At 37.7% G+C, this 24,710-nt stretch overlaps 1 protein-coding gene across 2 annotated transcripts in view; it reads right to left on the bottom strand.

Moving 5' to 3' along the window:
* Nucleotides 1-10,317: 10,317 nt before the first annotated feature.
* TSHZ3 (teashirt zinc finger homeobox 3) overlaps nucleotides 10,318-24,710 on the bottom strand; it is a 61,773-nt gene continuing 47,380 nt past the window's right edge. For both annotated transcript variants that reach the window (XM_072117179.1, XM_072117180.1), the window contains exon 3: nucleotides 10,318-15,261. In XM_072117179.1, coding sequence (XP_071973280.1) covers nucleotides 12,074-15,261 — 3,188 coding nt within the window. In that variant the 3' untranslated portion in view covers nucleotides 10,318-12,073. The remainder of the gene's footprint in view (nucleotides 15,262-24,710) is intronic.

Here is a 24,710-nt window from a genome sequence, read left to right as displayed (position 1 = left end):
TACATGGTCCCCTTATCAAACGAGCTGTGTCAGGCAGAATTTTGGGTTGTTTTCATGGCTTCCATGTTAACTTTGTCGCCACCCTGCTGTGTAATCCACAAAATATACTGGCAAACTTTTATCATGTACCGATATTATTTGAGCGCTTCTTGCTCACCTCCTTTGGTTCCTCTCTGCCACCCATTGGTTTGAAGCCTGAGTCCATTTAGGGTATGTCGCCATGACACTCTCTAGCCTGCTGCCGCTGCCTCTGCATGCCGTCCCCTATAGTGTCAGGGTCAATTATTGGATGTTTTAGATGCTATCTAGCTTCATTCTGTCACTCTGTCATGGCCATGCTGTTGCCCATAATTTTGGCATAATGTTGCGATTATGCAGCCTCAGAGGCATCCATGCAGGGGCAGCCTGCTGTTTCCTGTCCATTTCCGTGGTGTTTCCATCCTTTTCTGAGGTTCCCAGGTGTTTGGCCAAGCTTCCCTGTGCAGAGCCTTGGTCCCCTTGAAAAATGCTCGAGTCTCCCATTGACTTCAATGGGGTTCGTTATTCGAGACGAGCACTCGAGCATCGGGAAAAGTTCGTCTCGAATAACGAGTACCCGAGCATTTTAGTGTTCGCTCATCTCTATTAATAATGTATCTCTGGCATAAGTGCCCCATGGTAATATTATCTTCTTTAGAGTTTAATTTGAAAAAAAAAAAAAAAGAAAAAAAGTAATGGTTTCTAATAGCCACCAATCACATTTTGCTAAAATACCTGAAATCTGAACTCTTTTGAACTTTTTGATAAAAATCCCAGACAGAAAGTAAACCATAAGAACATAAGGGTCAAAGCCACTTTAATGAATCTGATGGGCAGCAGAGGTTCAAAAATAGTCTCTTTCCAATAAAACTAAAAGTTAGATGAATGTTCACCTTTCTCTCGGAAGAGTCTTGTGTCCCATGGGAGTGGCCAGTAAGAAGCCCCCCCCCCTCAGGAAACCACAGCGTCATGTGTCTATTTCAAATAGGAGGGAAATAGGTGTTTTATTTTGCAATAGAGGGGGGCACTCCCAAGAAATCACACCTGTATTTGGGGATCCTCTGCCATTCTTCCTTGAAGATCCTCTCCAGCTCCCTCAGGCTGGATGGTAACTGTTAGTGGACAGCCATTTTCAAGTCTCTGCAGAGATGCTCAGTTAGGTTCCGGTCAGATCTGTGACTGGGCCAGTCAACAAGGGTCACAGAGTTGTTCTGAAGCCCCTGCTTTGTTATTTTAGCTGTGTGCTTAGAGTCATTGGGGGACATGTATCATAGTTTTGTCTCTCTGTGGTGAATTTTTGAGACATTTGGAAGTCCTTTTTGCACCTTATGTATGATCCTGTCTTTTTACTTGTGATACATGTTCAGTTTTTCCTATCCTGGCAGGCACAAATTTTGACTTATTTTTGAGACTTTTTGTTGCAAATGTCTCAAATCCACATGGACATAAGCCACGTGAGGGGGTTATATACAGGAGTGGACACTACTGTTAATTTTGGATTTATGGCTGTGTCCTGCATTTTTAAGCCCTTTAGGCAAAAACAGGAAGATGGCAACATATGAGACTGAAGTCACACATGTTAAGGGGGCGGTCACACGTTGCGTTTGGATTGTGTTTTGAACCCTATTACACCTGCTGAGGAGAGGTGATTTGCCTGACTACATTACTGTTAACATTTGCATTTACAAAACGCATAGTAATGCATGATGTTAACCCTTGCGTTAATGTTGCGTTTATATTGTGCTTTTCAAATGCAAATGTTAACAGCAATGTAATTAGGCAAATCACCTCTCCTCAGCTGTTGTAATAGGTCTCAAAATGCAATTAAAGCACAATTAAAAAGCTATGTGTGACCTCAGAAGTAACCAATAAATATGTAAATTCAAAAATTTAAAAATTTTCAAAACACATGTTACTGTGCAAAATTTTAAACATTTAAAGCATGTGAAATAATTCCAATTAACAAGTAAAAATAGGGTCCATGAAAACATCCTTCCTTTGCACCAGCCCTGGACCAGGTGCAGATTTGCACCTAAAAAGTCACAAAAATAAGCAAAAAAAGTGATACATAAGAGAAAAGAGGTTCTTCTTTACCTCTCTCACCAAGGCTCTTCACCCATGATTGCTTAGTTTAACAGAACTGTGTACAACTTCTTCCATTTAAGGATTATGGAGGCCAATGTACACTGAGTGCTGCAGAAAATCTTTAGTAACCTTGGCCAGATCTGTGCCTTTCCACAATTTTGTCTCTAAACTCCTTGGGCAGTTCATTAGACCTTAGAGCAGTGTTGGCGAACCTATGGCACTGGTGCCAGAGGGGGCACTCGGAGCCCTCTCTGTGGGCACCCAGGCCATCACCCCAGCATGCAGTTCACCAGACAGGACTCAAAGAATCTTCCTACAGAATCTTCCTACAATGATAGACGAATTTGCCCTCCTCCTTTTAAATGTGTCGGTGTCTTTAGGAGGCTGAATGATTGAAAGTTGTCAAAGAACAAGGAGAAATAAATACTGCTTAAATTGCTGTGCTGGCTCTTTGCAATAAATAAGTGGCTTTTGGTTGAAGTTTTGGCACTCAGGCTCTAAAAGGTTCGCCATCACTGCCTTAGAGCATGATTCTCATGTGCTCTGACATGCACTGTGAGCTGTGATGTCTTTTATAGACAGGTGTGTGCCTTTGCTAATCAAGTTCAATCAGTTTAACCCATTAAGGACGTGGCCCTTTTTCGTTTTTGAGTTTTAATTTTTCACTCCCCACTTTCAAAAATCTGTAACTTTTTTATTTTTCCATGTAAAGAGCTGTGTTTGGGATGGTTTTCTGTGTAGCAAATTGCACTTCATAGTGATGGAATTTATTATTCTATGCTGTGTACTGGGAAGCTGAAAAAAATTCTGAATGCAGTGAAAATGATGAAAAAAGCGCCATATTCTTGCAGGCTTGAATTTTATAGCTTTCGCTAAGCACCCCCAAATAATATGTCGACTTTATTCTTTGGTTCGGTACGATGACGAGGATACCAAATTTGTATAGGTTTAATAATGTTTTCATACATTCAAAAAAATTAAAACCTTCTGTACAAAAAAAAAAATATATTCATTTTTGCCATGTTCTGACTCTAATAACATTTTCATACTTCAGTATATAGAGCTATGGGTGGTGTCATTTTTGTGACTTTTGATGACATTTTTAATGCTATCATTTTGAGGACTGTACAGCCTTTTGATCACTTTTTATTGAATTTTTAATATTTTTCAAAATGTCAAAAAAGTGCCACTTTTGACTTTGGACACTATTTATCGTTACGGGGTTAAACGCTGGGAAAAATCGCTGTTATATTTTGATGATAACATTTTGGGACGCGATGATACCAAACATTTTTATGATCTTTACTGTTTATTTGCTTTTATATGTGATCTAGGGAAACTTTTCCTTTTTTTACCTATTTATTTATTTTTAATTTTTTTCACCATTATTTCAGATCCTCCAGGATAATTTAACCCTGCAGGGTCCGATTGCTAATACTATATACTGCAATACTACTGTATTGCAGTGTATAGCAATATTACAATGATTTCTAATAGCCTGTCATCTGCTGGCTGTTAGAGATCATTGCACATGGCAAGCCTACGAGTCTCAATGAGATTGTAGGTTGCCATGCCAACCGATCGCTCATGTAAAGGTAAGTTAGGTGCCACAGACGGGTTCGACTGTGGCACTTAACAGGTTAACACTTAATCAATGCCAGCACCAACTGCGGTAGTAACAGGCGGGCATAGCAAATAGAGCTAAGGAGAGATTGCTGCTCATCATAGGGTCAGTCAACTAGGCAGAGACTTGTGAAACAGCAACAATTGCCTTGTTAGGGGTATTATGTGTATAGAAAAGGCTCATATTATTAGAGGCAGGTGGAAATCTGAAATAATTGCCCTTATAGGGGTACTGTGAGGAACTGCCTGAGGGCAGGCAAAGAGCAGACCTGATTATTACCATTTACTGCATCATGCAGCAAGATCTTGTCTCTGTATAGCATTCAGCCACAGAAAAATCATAAATCATCATCATCAATCATACCTTGTTTGCAAAGTTACACCTGTCAGAGAATATTGCACTTTCATATGTACTTTAAAAAACTGTTGTCAGAGAATATTGTGCTTTCATATGTACTTCAGGACAGTGTTGTCAGAGAATATTGCACTTGCATACAGACTTTAGAAAAGTGTTAGAGAATATTGCACTTTCAAACGTACTTCAGAACAGTGCTGTCAGAGAATATTGGGCTTTTATATGCATTTCAGAAAAGTTGTGTCAGGGAATATTGCACTTTAATATATCTTGTGAATAGCATCCAGTAATACTTTGATTGTAGAGGTGCTGTCCCAATATTGCTTGGTACTGCAGTTATTTTAAAATAAGGAGAGCAGAAATTAAGGAACAGGGATGTGGCGGTGGTGCTTCTACTGGTGGTGGTGATGGAGCTGGTGCTGCAGGGAGAAGAAGGGCTCCATCTCTGCATGCTCCAAATTCCTTTGGAGCAAGTATGCGCTAGGGTGTGTGGCGTGCACTGGTAGGCCCCAATAGGCCACATTAAGTTGAGGTATTAGTTAATTAAATGGCAAACAGTGCCTCAACTTCCTTGGGATTATCTTCACCACGCTAATCCTCAGTTGGAAGTACAGAGCCCTCACGCCCCTTCAAAGTAGCAAAGCTGTTTTAGCCACAAGGCAACTAGACAAGATTTGTAGGATGGGTTCCTATACCATAGTCTGTTACTGAATTGTCCAGTCAGGGAACAGTTTTGCAGCAAGAGGATGAGGAGGAGGAGTTGAGTGACACCCAGAGTATCTCACGGGCATCACTGGGTCATGGCTGGGAGATGTATAGGAGGAGGAGGAGACACCTTCCACTGAGGACAACTTGTCTGTGCCTCTGGGCAGCCTGGGCCACATGAGCCACTGTATGCTCCCGTGCTTGCTCACTGACACCAGAGTTGTCCAGATACTTAACAATGCCGAATACTGGGTAGCCACCCTGCTGTATCCATGCTACAAGGATAGTTTAGCATTCCAGTACTAGAGCATGAAACTAAAATAAGGGAGTACAAGTGCACTTTAGTTCAGTTTCTATTGGATGAGTTCCCATGTAATATTGAGGGCTCAGTGGCAGCTTGAGGGGAAGGAGGACTAATGCAGCAGGAAATCTAGCAAAATGACATCATGTACACTTCTCCTCAATCTACACCACCATTGCATGGGGGACGTAGTACCATCAGGCATTATCTGTCCAGTCGTCTTCTGCTACTGAGTGGCCACACTGGCAGAGCGCATTTTCAGCACCACCGTTGGTGTCATCATCAATAAGAGGATCTGTCTCTTTACAACCAACGTGAAGATCCTAACATATAATATTATGACAAATGACATTATGAAGATGAACAGAGCATGGATCCCATACAACTGGGTTTTGCCACCTTCTGAATAAGTTCTGCATTCCCTTAACATCAACTTCAAACTTTTCAGTTCCGCATTTCTCGAAGTTTAAATTACAATTTTTTCAATTCCATATTTGGAAAGTTTGTGGTTCTCCATTGCATCTTTTAACACATCGAGAATGATTAACTTGGTCTGAACACCCAAAGAGGGAGAGGAAGGGCGTGTGGTTGTCCAATTGCTTGTCTTACCGCTATGAGAATGAATAACTGGGTAGTTTTTTATTCTTTCTTTGTATATTTTCTAATGTTATGATTTCAAATAACCCGTTGTGTAACCCATTGTGATTCACACCATTTTTCAGCCCTCTAACCCACTTCACAGCCATTTTTGGGTGTTAAAATCCAAATGGGTCCAATGGGATTCGTGTCAGGCTCAAAGTTTGGCCTGAAGTCTGGGTCCCGAAATTCTGGAGAAACCCATCAAACCTGAATTTGACCAACCCACTGTTCTCTAGCTGTGTACGTATATACAGGATAGGCATGGAAGTACCATGCTATAGCCAAATGTACAGAATGAGTGGTTATACTTCGCATTGGCCATATGTACAGGATAAGAGTACTGGGGAATCTGCTCCATTTGTTTAATAAAACATTTGGCATTATCATGTCTGCTTGATGGGAAAATCTCGTGTTTCCACTCTATGAAGAATACTTGGAGTACATATTTTACTGAGCTGAAGTACTGGATCCATTTGTTCTTTTGCTACATATTTTCATTGGTTAGTGCCTAATAGGGGCTTTACAAAGACCATGCATATACTAGGTAAGAACCCTTATAATGAGCAACTGCAGAATTATTACAAAATAATTGTGACTTTTGCTCAGTTTACATAGTCCATATGTTAATAATCCGTGGGAAGATTGGGAAGAGCTGGAGTTAACCATTTCTATATACTGAAGTTGTAATAATTGCACATAAGTGACTTTATCTTTCATCTGCCCTTTATCACAATGTGGAATCGATTATTTGACAATCCCTGCTCTCACTTCTCAATTACACATTTTAATCCTTTGGCTTTGCTAATAGAGTGTGGATATCACATGTACCATGCTATATGTGTCCTCCTGTTGTAATATTCTAGCTATCAGGTCTTATATAATAAACAATTCATTAAGATTGTCTTCTACAGTTATCTGGATCTTTTGCAAAACAACAAGCACCACAACTGATGATTTTGGGGGAAAGGGTAGAGTAATGATATTGGTAGCCATCATGTGACAACATTCTTCCAAAAAGGTGAGACCTCTAGCAGTCAAGGAAGAACAGGATAATCTCCCAAACCCGACCTTCTAATGTTTTAAATTTGATTTTACACTTTATGTATAGGACATGATTTGAATAGAATTTACAGGTCATAAAGCCTCTTAGTTAGCCCCCATTATTTTACAGGTTCTTCTCTGCACAGTACAACTGGATACTTTAGCCATGAACGGGAGCTTATAGAGTAGCACATAGCATTAAGATGTAATCTGTAATCTATAACAGTAGCAAAGGTTCTACTATGGAAGCAAGAGAATCCAATTGCTACTGGACACATTGGAGAACCCTCATCATCTGCTGTAATCCCTCATCGCCTTAATCCATACTTCCTAATATGGAAATGCTAGGACTAAATTTGATCACCTCTCTTCTTTCTAGTTCATACTGTTAGGTAGGTATTCTTATGTATCATGACATCATGTTGAGTTGCATATATCTCATTTGTCATCTATATTGATTCTTAAAGGGATGGATTTGGTAAAAAAAAGGCATTCCACCATATATGACCATATTTAAAATGTAAACTTTTTCTTAATAATAATAATTTTTTTTATTGCTACTTTCCAAGATCCAGGAAATGTTGTCAATTGGATTATATGAGAGCATTTTTTTCTATTGTGATGCAACACTTCCACATCGGAATTGAAATCACTTTCAGCTACAGCTTATACCAGTTTTCTGGCATGTTATACTAAATCAGGTTGGCTAAATTAGTCTCTGCCTACTTTTTTTTAAAAGTGTCCCAGCAGCGTACATTTTATTACATCTATGGTACAATGTATTTTGTTGTCAGTGTAGACCTGGCAGGTGTTCTTTAGGGTGTGCCTCTATTTTCTCATTTTGTTATTTTTACGGGAAGTAGTATCTCCAATGATCCTGCACCAGGAACTAGAACCATGTTTGTGTGATGATTTGTAGATATCAGCTGCAGTATTGAGCTGAGACTACACTATAATGGCCATGTATGATGAAACTCGGATCACAGACATTTAGTTCCTTTAATTCTGTGTTTAATGCCGATCTTAGCTTCTAAATTAATAGACGGAGGCTGGATGACATCCATCACTACATCTTCCAAAATAATATAATCATATATGTTGCTAGGGCAGTCAGAGGTCCATCAATGACCTCTAGACCCACCCTGAATTGGAGCCAAAGGAGAACCTAATAGGCTGTCAATTTTAAGATGTTAGACATAAAACATTGCAATACACAGATGTTTTTATGTATAGCCTTTGGCAATTACTACATGTGTAGCCTATGTGGATATTGAAGAAAAGTGTAGGGTGCACATGTAATGTAAATTCAGCCTATGTATAACTAAAGCTATACCCAACCCCTGCAGACATTCTATACCTATTCAGTGTTGTGTATCCCTAGCCTAAAAAAAATAAATAAATACAATTCCAAGCAACACAAACAATGCTCTATTCCAGTTAAAAAAAAGTTTGTTTTTGAAAAAGTAAAAAAAAATGAAAACAATTATTTTGTTTTCCCTGGCTCTAACATAATATAACATAAAATACAATGTCATACATGTATGTTGTAAATTGTATTTGGTGTCATTATAATAACCTACAGAATAAGGAATTGCAGTATACCCCACCTTTAAATATAATAAAAACTGAAACAAGAAAAACAATCGTAAAACTGCTCTGCTTATGCAGAGGTTAAAAAAAAAAATGTGTCAACTACCAAACCAAGTTAAGCTATTTCTTATGTCTAGGTATTAAAGTAACTATAGCCTGTACTATCCATGTATGTCCAGTGCAAGTCCAACAACCAGTTTCAAACCTCAATCAAGTTTAGTTTTTAATTTTAACCCATGGTATGGTAATATTACATAGATATTTAAAGAGCCATTTCTTTTTTAGCTGGCCAGTGGGGTTGTGTCTACCTGCCTATAACATTATACAGGTCTTCTTGAACGCAAACATATATTTATCTTTAATAATCTATTTGGCCATGGCAAGTAACAATACTTATGTATGTTGTATTTTTATATGAAAAGTAGGAGAGGGTCTTGAGTTGTGTAAAAGAGAAAATCTGAACTTTATAACGCTCCTGTAAAGCTTCAGTCACATTGCGTTTTTTAAGAAAAAAAAAAAATTGAGTTTTGATTTTTCAAATATATTTTTAGAGAACGCCTTGATTTTAAATTCTCCCATAAACATAAAAAAATAAAACAAGCAAAGAAAGTAGTACTGTTTTTTTTAGAACATTACATATTTTGAGTTTGTGATTGTGAACCAAAATGTCAAAAACTGGTAAAATCATTTATATGTGTTCCTAATGCCCGAAAAGAGAGCTAATAAAAATTAATAAGGCCATTTAAAATTATAGCCCCTCACACTGTATTTTAGACCGCAATTCACATTATCAAGGCAGAAAGATGGTCAGAAAGTGTAAAAGTCACAAAAATCTCTACAAAAATAAGCAATCAATTTAAATTAAATTAGTACATTTTTATGGGTGGAAACCCATTTTTTACAAACAAAATATGTCATTGTCTTTTAAATGGTGGTCTCCATTTAGTCTTCCACTTCTGATCGAGATTCAGGCAGTTTTGTGTTGACTGTAACATAAAATACCAATAATTGGAAAGAACAGATGTGAGGTAGAGAGTGCAAGGATTAGGCCTGATATTTTAATTGTATATAGAAATATAATTTTAAATGTATATTTTTTTTCACGTAAATAAATAAATGGTATATGCTCTGGGTTGTATGCGACTGACAGATTCTCCTTCCCTCAGGAAAAATGTATAATTGTTGAAGAAATAAAAAAGCAACTACATTTTTTCAAACTTGTTCATAAAAGTGAATGGTATATTTCATGTTTAACAGTAACAGGCCAGATTCATGCAGAAGTATTCAGGGCTTTATGCTGCATTGCAATTTGTAAACTAATAGCAGGAGGGAAAAGTTATAATAGAAAAATTAGTACATCTGTGTTCTGACTTTGCCTTCCAAATACTGATGCTAAATGACTAACAAAATACTGTTGTGAGTAACTGAGTTTAGAGTTTTTGTAACTTTTTTGATATCATATTTATCAGTTTTATGTAGAAGATGTCACTCTCATATACTACTAAGAATAGAAAGATCCTTTCTGAACAAAAAAAAAAAGTCAGAGTAGGGGGAACTGTTCTAAATGCAGTATTTCTATGTCCTCTTTTTTGGGAATCCATAAGAGTTTTGCAGGTGAGAAAAATTTGTGCATTTGATCTCTAACAATAAATAAAAAATGTACTAAATTTCTTTTTTCCTCTAATGCGTTTAGGTTTCACGTGAAGGATGATTGTTGTTCTTTTTGTAAAGTGTTTCATATATTTGACCATATAATGTAAACCTCGTCTTGTTTCCAGAATGAAAGTCACACGTTTCAGAGAATCTTTTTTTGAGCTTTTCCCTTTTCCCCTCTAAATTCATCTTTACCCAATGGCTTTAGGAATAATAGCGGCTTAGCAGTTCTAAATACACAATGGAACGGTGAGCATTTTGTTACCATAGAAGACTGAAGAAATATAATTGTAAACATGAGTCAAAATTATATAGCAAAGAAAAAAAGACAATTTTTTAATGCTGTTGTAGAAAAAAAGGTTATATGAAGACGGATCATATAATGATATTTCATTGTCAACAACAGAAAAAAGGACACAGAGTGCATTACAGTGTCTGTGCTGTTTACATGCCAATATTGTATACACATTTTCCTTGTATGGTGTCAGCTGTCAGTTATTTCTGCAAATTAACTGCCAAAAATGGAGAAGAACAGAATCACTTAGTGAGTTGGTAACCACGGGTTACCTTTCATATGCTTTAAGATAAAGCGGCAGAATGGGATCTTGGGAAGATAATTAGACAAAACAAAACAGAAAAAACTTACAAAAATGAAATAAAAAGGCATTCTACAATCCAGGCTAACAACCTGGGGTGCTTATAAATAAGTAAAAGAGGTTATATTACAGAATGCCTCTTCATGTTGTAAGCAAAGTTTTCTAGTACAAACAGTTTTTATTTTATTTTTTTTCCATTTCAAAGCATTAGCAATTCTCAGGAAATACAGTACACTTTTTAAATTATCCAAATAATTTTTTTAACCCTTTGAGCACTGAGAATGGTTAGAATATATTTGTTCCACAATTAATAAATATTTAGAAAAAAATTTGTGCAAAAAAAAAAGAAAAAAAAAGAATAAAATAAGATAAAATTAATATATATATATATAGCAGTGCCGGATACATATTCCTGTGGTTTGTGACTTCAATTATTATTGGCAACAAATGATATTACATTGGTAATAAATATGTATAATTTAAACAAGAACTTTTAACAATATAGATGTATAGTAAAACAATCATTTTTTGTTTTAGAATAATAGTTTTTGAATATTTTATAAAGGCTATTTGTCGTATGCTTTGAATAATTTACACCATTTGGGTGGGGAAAAAAATTAAGAAGGCAAAACTCTCTTGCTGCAATTATTTTCCGCTGGCATTTAAAAGGTTAAAAAAAAGAAATTTACACTATACATAGGCACAGCTCATGTTAAAGGGCACACTGCATTGACTAGTTATAAACATCAGTTAGAATTGCCGGGGGTTGCAGGGTGGGTCCGATTAGGGCCAAGTTGGGGCTCTTGCAGAAACATTTATCACAATCTCCAAAATGCACTGTACACTATATACAGATTTCCAAGAATAAGGAGTCAGTTGCGCATTGCACTGCGATGCTTTCTAGGTCCCAGGGAATAGTCGTTTCAGAATGTTAAAAAAAAGACTGCAGTTGTCAAATTGAAGAAGATCTGAGCCAGTAGTTTTTATTTAGAAAAGAAATAAATAATAATAATAATAATAAAAAGGCCTCCTTCCCCCAGTTAACATAAAATAGTTCTCCAAAGTACTCAGAGGGCTAAAGGTCTTATGCTGAAAAATACTAGCACACATGTCAAATGAAAAATAGTGTACCAGATTTAGATATAAATGCTTAATGAAACTGTCCTGTTAATTCATGCAGTCCGGCGCACAGCTATTCCGATTTACACAAGTCCCAAACACTTCTCGTGGCGTTATAACCTTCGTGTGTTACCTGTAACAACTGCCGATTATGCACCTCTATTAAACACTGTACAGTTTTACAAAAACAGTTCAAACCCCCAGAGAGAGATAGAGAGAAAGAGAGAGACACTCTCTGGAGACAAAATTGGAACGTGTGCCAAGTATTGTAGCTTTAAGGCTTTTTCCTGACAGTTTTCCTTAAAGCAAATTACAGTCATTTTAACATAAAATAAAAAAAAGCAAATATTACTGCTTTTCTAGCTCTGACACATACATAAGGTGATCTTCTGGAGACTTTCCATGAGTTTTACTCAAATGAAGTTTCACAGCGTGTTTACTCGCAAATGTCCGGTTGCAAAGCTTACACTGATAAGAACTCCCAGTCTCTTCTTCTGGGGAGGATGGCACCATCTTGTCAGATGGGGATTTTGTTTGTGCTATCTGATTGTGTATCTGTTCACTAGAAAGTTTAGACAAGTCCCTTATTCTAAAACCTAGATGTGATTCAAGGTGACTGATGTATGTTGAGGGTGTCCTGATTTGCGAGGCACAGTCATTACAAAAGAACACTGGATGGCCAGTGTCCAAGTTCTTGAGGAACTTCGTCCCACCTGTCCTTCGTAGCTGGTATTTCACATTAGCTAGCCAGTGACTAATTGTGGTCATTGAGAGTCCTGTAAACCTGGAAATGTGCATTCTTTCTTGAGGGCTCAAGTCCGACATGACATATTTCCCTTCAGATGTCTGTCGCAAACTAGCTGCAAACTGGGCTTGTAGGATAAGCAAATGTTGAGGGTTCCAGTTGGACTGCCGCCCTTTCCTTTTCTGAGCTGGTGTGTTTTCTTCTGGTTCCTCTATTGTGGTACCGTCAATGTCAGATTTTTCAGATATACTGGTAGGTGTAGAAGATTTTGATGTGTGGCTTTCTGTCAGGTTCTTCAGCATATCAGATATATCTGACAAGGCATTCTCGCGCAGCGGTGAATTTGACATGAATGACACGACTGCAGATGTCTTTGCTGTTGTCACTGTAGATGAAGAAGATGCAGAAGATGTCGATGTGGGTGACAAAAGCGCTGAAGCCAAAGAGCAGTTTTTGTCATTCTTTCCTTTCGTCAAATCTATGGGCTGGTCATTGTTGACATGATAAAAATAACGGTCTGTTAAGTGGTCGGTTTTTTTAACTTGGATAGGTGGGGTCGCCACTGCAGCTTTTTCAGCCAAGCTGTTACTCATTTTAAAAAGCATGCTCATGGGATCCAGAGCTGGGAGAGAGGGCTTAGCAGCCTTGCCAAGGTGAATGTTCATAACAGACTGCAATGCACTTAATGGATTAACAAATGGTTGTTCTGGAGGGTGGTCTGTTATTATAGCAGTGCTGCTATTTAAGCTGCCTATAATGGGCTTCACGTGGTCCTTGCCATTTTCTACCGGCTCTAGAGTTGAGCTTTCCTTGCTGTTGTCTTTTTGTGAAACTGGACTATTCTGCTGGCTTTTAAATACAACATCATTGAGGACATCATTTTTTGGAGGTTCACTAATCTCACTGCCACTTGGAGATGGTGTTGCCCTTTTAACTGGTGAAAAATTGCCTTCTGGCTCCTTCATTTTCTCTTCAACTTTAGCAACTTTTTCTGTAACTTTTTTAACTAATTCTTCCATGGCATGGAAATTCGTTTTTGGCACAGGGGAGGTCTGACTGCTTGGTGGTGACACCAGTGGCTGATTTTTGGTAGGTGACATGACATCACTATTACCATAAATTGGTTTTAATGGAGTACTCTTCCCTGAGGAGCCTAGCGATAGCTTCATCATGTTGGGTAGCTGGTAGGCAGCATGAATACTCGGGTAGCCACCCCAACTTGGAGTGCCATTCTGAGCTTTATTGATTGCAGATGTTACAGTATTTTCTAAAGACTTTAGAATATCGAGCCCACCTTTAGGACTTTCTTCTAAATCATTTTCAGTTAAGTAATGGTATTTAGAAGATACATCAAACTTTTCTTCTTCTTCATTTGACTTCTCTTTGTCTTTAATGTTTTCCTCTGGGATGACTTTTTCTTTATCAACTTCTTTTTTTATTTCAACAGTAAGTTTTGGTGAAAGAGAAGAATTATTATTAGCAGGAGGTGTAAATGTGGTGGCAGCTAATGGAACAGACTGTACTTTTTCATCAATTAAAGAGGTTGGTGTAGCTGGGGCTTCCATGACAGGTTTTCCTTTTTTGAGGGCTGAATTGGTCACTTTTATAAAATGTCCTGTGACCATCATGTGGGCAGTGAGTTCTTGTAATGTGTCATGAGAACTGCCACATTCCATGCACTTAAGTATCTGGGATTTCCTTGCTTCAAAATGCCAAGCATAACTGGCACCATTCTGGTGCCCATAACGGTTATTTGGTGTAATATAGGGGTTTGAATTCTTTTGCAGAGCTTCATTTGAATCGGTAATAGTTGGTTTTGGTGTCCCTCCTCTTGAATCAGGAGAACTGGGAAGATCAAGTTCTAAAGAAAGCTTCTTCCTAGAAGCTGGGACAATTTTTGCTGCTACGGGGGTAACAGGCTCTTTAAGAGGCACTTTTTGGTAGTGTTTTGTTTTAATCATGTGAACACTTAGGTCCTGAAGAGATTCAAATGAATGACCACAGTACATACACTTTAACACTTTCTGGGCATCTTCTTTTCCTTCCATTTCAAGTAATGAACGTTTACGTGGCTTTGACCAACGTTTTGGGTTGTTGTTATCAGCTTCATGGTTATCATCTCTGTAATGTCCTGTTTCATTCATGTGAACTGTCAGTTCTACAAGTGTATCATATGCAGCACTACAGTCTTTACAACGAAACTTACTTGCACCTGTGAAAATGGAACCATAAAGTTTACTGCTCTGTCGGTACAACTGGACAGTGCTAAAGAGACTTGGCTCAGGTAGGACTCGGCTCTGAGATACTTGTTGTAGTGTTTTAGCCATGGCTGTCTGGTGCCAGTCAAAACTTCCACAGCTGCTACTACTGCTACTGCTGCTGCTACTACTGGCATTGTTCTTTTCTGAAGTTGACTGGTGAAGATTTAAGCTGAGATTGGACCAGTAAGAATTTGATAGGAAATTATTGTAGACAGCTTTCATCTGTTCTAAGCTATCTGACACATTGGAGTCCTCCAAAGGAGCCAACATCTCTTTGCTCTCCTCTTCATTTTTGATGGAGCTACTTTCAAAGTCAGCCATGCGGTCACTGGTCTCACTGACGTGAGATTCGCTATCCATCTCATGGCTGGAGAATTCTCCAGCAGGAGAATGCTGGTAACTAGGAGAGTTATTTGTGAATTCTTTTTCGGGACAGACATATTTTGCAGAAGGCTCTCCATCAACGACAGCATCCTCGGTTTCAGCGTCATCTTCGAGGGCAGCTGCCTTCAACTCATCCGAGACATATGCTGCAAAATAGTTTAGAGAAAATAAAATATATTAGAGAAGGGTGTAACTTGATAAAATATCAATATTTTCATTTACAGTAAATAAAAAAATGAAAGTGAGTACATTAATGTCTAATATTAAATAGTTATACTGTGGTGTTTCTTCTCAGAGAAAAATAGCTAAAGGGAAAAAAATCTCTTCAAACATAATTTGCCACCTTATTCTTCTCAAGGGGCAACAGCTTGAAATTAAAACTAAATTTGAAATTAATGAAGCACATTCTAGAGGTGGCATTCATTTCTAAAGTAATAAATTACTTGTATCAACCTTAGAGACAGCAGTTCCTGTCTGTCAATTAATATGTCTTATGCTTTTTCTACCCCTAATGCATTTCTTGACAGACAGTTTCACAATTTAAATTAAGCACACATTTTTTTACCCACAACGTTTCTGATCCTCAACCTTTAATAAACATAAAGTAGAGAACTATCAATATGATTCCGACAATGAAAGAAATTTACATCAATTACAATAAATTAAAAAATGATTTAGATTTTGTATGTGTCTTCCGTGTATAAAGAAAATGGCTTAAAAGCTTATAATCACTTTTAAGTAATGTAGGTGCAGATCCAGTGCTGCTAATTCATTTTTATTAACACTTTGCTCTCCAAGTAGCCCATCTTGTTGTGAATTGTAGGTAAAACTTTCTTTTTATTATCTGGTACGGTAATTAATCTAACCATGAATATATTTCCACTGAGGACTGTATGAAAATTATTTTCATTTAGATCACAAAACAAAAAATGAAACAAAAATTCTACTGAAAAAATCTAAACTTTTTATTCCTCTTCATCCTTTTTGTAGAATTTCTAACCAATATATATATATATATAATTATTATTATTATAAAATTTTGACGAAAGAGTATTTCAAAGTTATAATCTATCGACTCTCAACCTCCCCTAAATATTCCATGACATTTAATGGCATATGCCCAGTATGAGAACCAGTGTTGTTCTATATGGCCTTTTGGCTGCCAGCTTTAAAACCTTTCATTTGTGTCACTTAGGCCTGCGTGTCACAGCAGGGAGTCAAGTTCATGTGTTATAGAGGATGTACTGTAATTTCATAGTAATGCAGTCGACAGGAGGTCAGAGGAACCAATCACACTTATAAAAAAACGCACACACACACACCAGCCACTTTACATCAGAAAGCAATAGGTTTGTTATACGCTCATTCTCTATTCTAGGAAAATGCAACAATGAAAAAATTAGTACAATCATGATAATAAAATCATATTCTATTGAGAGCTAATGTCTCCTATAATATAGATAGCTGCATAGTTTGTCACCAGCCCTATGTTCTGGCTTCTGTGGCCACAGATGAGTTAAATAGTCAACTAACAAATGATAGGTTTCTGGGGAAGAGGAGAGATGGGATAAGATAGATCTGGCATGTAACCTCTCCATAGGGATAGCCTTGTACTTCCTGGGTGATTTTCCTTTGTGATTAAAGATGAGGCTTGCTGTTCCTCTGTGTATCATAACACTTTTTCTATGACCTATTACAGCACAAATTGATTCCCACCCACATGTATCTGTCTCTCCTTTTGTCACAGAGATTACTGACACCTCCATGTATTTTTTTCGGTTCCAACAGCTGTATGTAGAATGAAATGCAGGAATATGGATTTTCTTTTTTCTTAAAAAGAAGATAAACTGAGCAAAGTTTAAATAATAATTTTAAAAGCTCAAGAGTAAATATAAAAAAGATACAACTTTGCTGTCTACGACCACCCACAACAACAATAAGCCATGACAAAATGACTTTGAATAGAAAACAAATGCCACTATTCAGGATCATATAGGCACACTGAAATTTTGAAAAACAATAAATTACGTAAAAATACACAGCTCTCGCCAAGTTGTTTTCATTTTGATTTGAAACTCCACAGGCCCAGAGAGCGGCAGAGTAAAGATTTAGAAACTTTTTCCATACAAGAAGTTCGATATGTAAAGTAAAGTCTCCTTTATCCAAACACAGAAGCTTCTCAGAAAAGAGACAGTTGTCAGGAGATTTTCCTTACAGGACCCTCACCGTGACTTGTGTTAATGAAGTTAATTGAATTTACGATCAATAATGGTTAATTATTGCAATTTGACATTCAAAGATAAATGGCTGCAGGACAGAGAAATGTCTTGGTATGTGGGTCCTCAAACACATTAGACTGTGAGAAGGATCACACGGCCATCCATTGATCCAGGTACAAGACGATCGACCCGATAGCTCTGATGAATGCACACGTTCCTCAGCTACAAGTACATGTTCTACTAAACTGGTCTAACCCTTGTCACCGGCCAGATCTATATCAGCTATACCCTACAAATCTATGGAGATAGATTACAGAACTGATGCAGAGAAAAATAGATGCTTCAATAAATGTGAACTTTTATTATACAGAGTATTAATGTAACACTGTGTAATGAGACTTTATGAATCAATCAGGATTAAGGAAAATCTGTCACAGCTGGCAACTACATTAAAAAATAAAGTACTCCCTGCGAGTTTCTGTTTCCAGCATGGGGTATGCAGATTTGGATCTCAAGGACTTTACTCGTGCAACATTAAAATAATAACCACTAAGGTCATTCATGATAGGTGTCAACCTTCTGCCTTACTGCCCTTTTTGGTGAGACCCTAAAACATTTGCATTGTACATAAATATTCTATAAAGTTCTGAATACTCAGCCACTGTATTAGCAGAACATTTGTAGTCATACTTCTTCTCGAGGACGTGGGTATTAAATTTGCAGGTATGAGAAATGACTCAAGCATTGCTCAGACTGTCTTATTGAATCATCATGATACTTTTACCATCTGAAATAATTGTCAGATGAGTTGTTACAATTCTGGGGTTTGTGCAATGAGAACAGTTTTATAAATAAAAGTTTGGGGACTCACATCTTGGGATCAGTTGTAATTGATATACACCTATCTGTACAATCACTTAATAATGGTTGTATATATAAGATCTTCAATCCTGTTATTACATACCAATATCGAGATGTGAGATGACTGATGATGAAAACATGTCATAACGGACAAGTTCTGGAAGGCCAATAACAATATATGTTGGCTTCCACCACTTCATGGTTTCCTTTTGAGTACAACAATTCTGTTGCGTATGGGAGAGTAAACTAGGTTTCTGCAGTTTCTTTTGGATAAACTAAAGCCACACAATTGTATTACTGTCATTCTAAATTTCTTCAGGTCTCCTGACTTCATACAGTAGCATTATATGCAGAAAAGCAGTGAACCAACCATGTTTATATGTATGAAATAAAAAGTGTACAATATTTCTGGTACACATATAATAGAAGACCAATGTTTACTTCTGACCACAGACCCAATAATATCATACTATACCCAAGAAATGCAGATGGATTTATAAAACAATCTGGAAGCTTTCATTGACCTTGAGCCATTACCCTGTTGTACTAGGTAAGAAGCTGCAGATATCACTAACAATGGTTTGGTTACATGTGTGCAGCAGAAGTGATAAATTAGGTGATTGAATATTTACTGAATACAGGACCCTATATCAAAAGATGCTTCTTGTATTTGATATAATGTGCACTAATAATTTGCTAATTAAGTAGGGAGCCCTACCAGCAGGCCTCAATGAGTTAATCCCACAGCGGTTACAGAAAGCAAAGTTTTCTGTACTACGACAATGTTTTTTCCAATAATCCTTTCATTCTGCTCGGTGCATACCAAACATGTTAAATGACCACTTAGGAGATTTATAATGACAAACTAAATGTTGTCAGAGGATAAAAAAAAGTTGCTGATTGCGGCGCTCTGACAGTATAAAGGCGCTGTGGAGCTCTGTCAAAATGTAAGATTATGCAAAAACACCATTGAGAACGCTGCTAATCATCTGCTCCTGTCAATTACACCAGGGGTGTGTGACAGCGTATTTACATTAAACACGTTCCGTCAGATGAAACCTTTAATGTCAGAAGGCGATAAATTCCAGAACCGAGACCAACTCCTTCCAAGCTGCAGCAGGACAAGATAGCAGGAGCATCCTGCACATAATCTAGCCGTCTATAGTATTTATAGTATCATCAGAGCTACACACGCAAGCCATGGATAGAAGAACCTCAGGCTCCATGGCCGCATATTCTGCAGAATGCTGCACAACCATTTTTGATTTGATATTGTAACATTGTGCACACTATAGCACTTTATGTCAGTGTGTTCCAGCACAGTGCAGTAACCAGGTAGGGAATACCCTGCGTGTTGTAGTCTCTTATCCACTGGACACTTGAAAGGTGTCTCAACATTACCACAATCAGTAGATGGAAGTGATGTAAAGCTTTCTCTATGTAAAAGGGCATCATGTTATGCAGGCTATACTGATGTATTTATATAGATTGTAAGCTCTTGATAGCAGGATCCTCATTCTTATAGTTTTATCTGACAATGTTATTACCCTGTAACATCTTATTATGTTTAGGCTATATTCACATTAATGTGTGCCCTCTGTAACGTACTACGGCGGGCACACATCAGCGTCGGGGAGAGGAGGAGGGTGTGAGTGCCACTCTCCCCCGTCCCTCTCCATAGTAATATATTGCGCACGGCGCCGTTTTCCGGCAAAGGATAGGACATGTTCAATCTTTCTCCCGGCTATGGAACGGTACGGCACCGTACCACACCTGTACAGCACCAAGCGCCCATTGCCGTGTATGCGGTACGTATATACACCGTATATACGTCTGCCATATATACGCCCCCCCATACGCTCGTGTGAATATAGTCTAAGATATGTATATATATATATATATAAAGGTTTATTGTTATTATACACTACATTACAAATACGACCACATTTATTTAAGCGTTTGCGCCAGTTTTCTGTCTGACTTTGCACTGAAAAGAACATGCAAACTGCTTGCACATGTATTTATAAAGTGTCTGTGCCAATAATGTATTGCGGCTGCACTGTGTCCGACAAGATAGAAGAAATGTTCACCTAAAGAGGCGTGTTAGTGCTCGGTCGGAGTTTGTGACACATTTATTACTGATGTGTGCAACAATTCCGTCTGCTTCTCAATTCTGCAACGAAGTGCACAAAATAATAGTGCACACTTCCAGAGCAGTGCAGGGGCGCCAGATTAATGGAGTGTTGAAGAATCTGGCGCACCCTGCACACTCCACAGGAAAACTGCACATAGTACAGGCTGCACTAGTTAAATGTGGGCCATTGAGTTATTCTTAATGCAAATAATGAGGACACAAACTGGAATCTGCTCTTCATTGATCTTAAAAGAAATGTCCAACAAAATCTTTTTATCATCTATCAAGTAGGAATAACACAATGCAACTATTTTGTCCTGTCACCTCTTGCTCCACTTTAGGATCCCATAGACCAAAGCGGCTATGTTATAGAAATTCCATATTGTGCACCTGACTCCAGGCATGGATTTTTCTGCTAGGTTAAACTAACAGTACATGATAGTGGATAGATGTGCTGTTATCACATGTGACCCACAGCTTTTCTGTTCCTACAGAGTAAAGTCGCACTATAATGCAGAGATTGCTGGATGAACAATGTACAGTGGGAAACAGAAAATATTCCAGTTGGCCCTAAAGGTTCTCAGGCGATTTCTCCACCCCTTCTTCAAATAAATTCAGGGACTTCCCAAGTCATCTTGTAGTTTCAGCAAAACAGATTAGCATGGGGTTGACCTCTAAGCATCCGACATATGCAAGGCAGGGATATTTGTTTTAGTAAACCTTCAAAAGACCTCAGCTCAAATATTTTCTTAGTGCTTAGATAAATATCTTAGATGATCTATTCTGATTGACAGCGGGGAGTTAAAGTAATATACTGTTCCCTGAGCCTACGACACATTTCACCTAAATACATCTGCAGCTGCTAACCAGACAATACTACTGCAAAGCTGTATATGTTATGTGTGTGGACATGATATGTACATGTGTTATGAAATGTCTGAATGTTAAAATATGTATATTTGGTTATTATCTATATATGTGTGCACAGGTAACTGGATATAATAAATACATGTACATGTATAATAAATACAGTTACAGATGACTGAAACCTGTTTGTCATTCCTATTTTTCTTTATTTGCTTTGGACAGTATGATGTTGCTCCAGTTGTCTAGTCCTCAAGAACACTGGTTTTTATTTTGTCCTATTTCATTTATTAAAAACAGTGCAATCTGTACTATGTGCCGTTTAACTGTGTAGTGTGCAGGGGGCGCCAGATTAATGAATTGTGGCCCACGTTCTTCATGCATTTGGCACCCCCTGCACTGCTCCGACAGAGTGCACCAACTTTTTTGGTGCACCTTTAACATGTAGCATGCAACACACTTCTGTTGGACTCTGCATGATAAATGTGGCGCACGGTTCGACTGTGCACTCCTTTCAGTGCAGAATTTTGTGTCACGTAAAGAATAGTGCAAACTCGACAAAACTGTGTTGTGGACACTTTATAAATAAAGTTTGCAATGAAAAGAATGTGCAATGCCAGACAAAACCTGGTACAGGGGCTTTAATAAATGTGGGCCAATGTATTTTTTTAATCCTGCCTTCAAAAATTACAAGGAATATTTTGAAGTCATCTATCTTTTAGCAACATTGGATATTTTTCCCTTATGACTGTATCTTGTCACAAATGAAGTTTTGGAAGCCTCCATTGTCACAGGTCATGTACTAATGTACTGAAGAGCAGACATGAGTCTATGGGTTTACAGTCAGGTGCTGCCCTTAGAGGATAAAATCAGGAATAATCTTACTTTCAGGGAAATGCAGATCTCTTCTAGTCTGCTCTATCTGCGCATAAACTAGATTATACATAAAGCAATATTTCAAGGAGGCAAATAGCCGGCACCACTACAGTAGAAGGAACAAGACAGTAGACTGAGAAAACTTTTATTCTAAGACATAACTGACAGCAGCCAAAAGATTACAGAATCAAAAACTGGGAAATGTAACATCTTCCAGATTTACTATTTCTATTCTGCTTAAATAACAATTGCACTGTAACCTGTAATTATCTAATCTTCTTAATTATCAGTACTACAGGATACAGGATCAATCCAGGCTCCTCCTCGCCTCCCTCCATTGCCAGCATGGCTGCTGATATGTAAAATAGGACTATGGTATTAACATGGCACAAGAAATTGCCAGTTAAGCAAAGTACTTCAATATGCAAGTACCAGTTAAGCACATTGCATTATTCTCTAGTGACTACACTTTTGGGAGAAAATCAGCTTCTGGAGGAAAAGGGGTAAAGTTTTAGGAAGTGTGCGGTTTGTGGTGAAATCATGTACGTTCTGTAATTGAATTGTACTATTCGGCAGAGGTCCAACTCCTGCCGGTGAGGCATTAAACCCTTAATGGTGTTTGCTTTTACAGATGAAAATGTGTGTTTGCATTAAAAATGTAAAATAAATGTTGAAGTAAAGGGTCTCTCTGTAAGAAAATTTACGCAAGTTTGTGAGTTCTCTGCCCAATGGTGTCATAACAATACAACGTCAGTAATGCAAATTTTTAGAGTGTAAGTGTAAGTAAGTATAAGTATGTAACCCATGTACAAACTGAAAACAGATTGTGTAAAAAGTAACAGTCAAGGATATGCCTTTCACTTTATTCCTTAGAACAGAATCATTGCCTTCATCTGGTCTCCATGCAATGAAATCTTTTACAAACTGGCCTGTCAATCATCCCTCCAGCTCTCGCAGTGATTGACAGCTCTGCTTCATAAGAGGTCATGTCAGCTCTATAAAACAATACTGAGTTGGCACTTGCAGCAGATCAGGGATGTTGAGGGAGTCGGACAGATGGGAATGACAAAAAAAAAAGATGTGTTTGTCAGGTGATTTTCATCTCTCAGGGAGTCTCATACAGGTGTGGTATAAGGTTACATAGAAGGCAGGAGATTCTAGAGAGATCTGCACCCTGGTCCCCATAAGAGAATTATTTCAATGCAGAAATAAAGTATTTTAATAAACAATGCATTGTCATGACAGTGGAGGAACAATGCAATAATAAAAGGGATTATTAGAGCATTTCTTGGCTACTTTTACTCTTTGGAAGGAGTTTTGTGAAAAATATCCAATTTTAATGTGTTGGGAAATACAGTTGTGGTATATGTTCAGATGTATTTCCCATATGTTATTCCATGCAAAATAGCAGATGTATCTAGATATTGGATAGGCTGTGTTGGCTTACTGTACAGCATAACATTATACAGAAACTGGCATATTATATCTGGTGCCATAAACAGCCACATTTATGTATATAGACTGTACGCACATTGATTGTATGGCAAAAACAGTAAAGTATAAGAGAGACAGTCTCATCTTACTGTAAAAGGTAGCTGTGTAGTTACAGACCTTGGCTGAAAACAGGGTCCAAATGTCAGTTAATACAACAAAGGGGCTACAGAAAATGGCTGAGAACGCTGTAAATCAGCACAGTTGGGAAACAAAAGTCAGCAATAAGCCACATCATAAAAAGTGCAATTAAATTTATCATAATAAATTAGGATTTAGTACCAGGATCTGAATTTACAATACAATTTCCCAATCTCTATGTAAAGGTTTAAATATTTTATTGTGTACGTGAGTTGGAAATAAGAGACGACAAAAAGGTTTAAATATCACGAATCTGCACGGAGACATTGACGGGGGGGCTGCGCCGATGCACAACTGTATCCAAGGTAGTTTGTAAAAATTATTTATTTCCACACTAGTTAATTATGATGAGAGTCTTTGTTGAATGCACAAGCATATAAAAAGTGCTGATATTTTATGCATCTTTAACAATACCGCGCCTCCCCGCAGTGCATTGGTAGATCCTTGACATTTACCATCCACGCACAGCAACTATAATAACGGGGTTGATTGCCTCTTTTGCAGATGCAGTAATTTAATAACTGTGATCAGTTGCATAAATTTACTATACAACATCTTAAGTTAGCCACATTAAAATTAAGCAAAATTGTAATCTGTTGATAGATTGGTCGTTCTGCACAGTTCTAAGTGAAAGCGATTCAATGCTTCTCGGTAAATTAAAATTACATCAAATGATGGCGGCAGGACATTGATTTCTGGTGCCAAGCCCATCCTCTCCCCAGTACATGGTTAATTGGGATAGTTGAAAAAAAAACACATTCCACTATGGCAATGAAGGTGTTAAAAGAGATTGTTAAGGCTAGTCTAGAATCAGAATTTCCTGTTCGAGTAATATGGATGCCAGTTGGTGAGAATGGCTCTAGGTTCCATTTTGTGTTGTGTGTAGAGGCTGTTATATCAGGTTAAAGGGAGATAGCTCCTAAAAGCGGATTTCACAGTCCCACACATTGGTTCTCATGACGAACAGTGAGTTATCGGATGTTCCAGTAATTCCAGACTATCTTCATAT

This window comes from Engystomops pustulosus, chromosome 7 (assembly GCF_040894005.1).
Source record: "Engystomops pustulosus chromosome 7, aEngPut4.maternal, whole genome shotgun sequence".
NCBI lineage: Eukaryota > Metazoa > Chordata > Amphibia > Anura > Leptodactylidae > Engystomops > Engystomops pustulosus.
The sequence above is the reverse complement of the archived record's forward strand: the minus strand, read 5'-3'. Positions and strand labels throughout refer to the sequence as shown.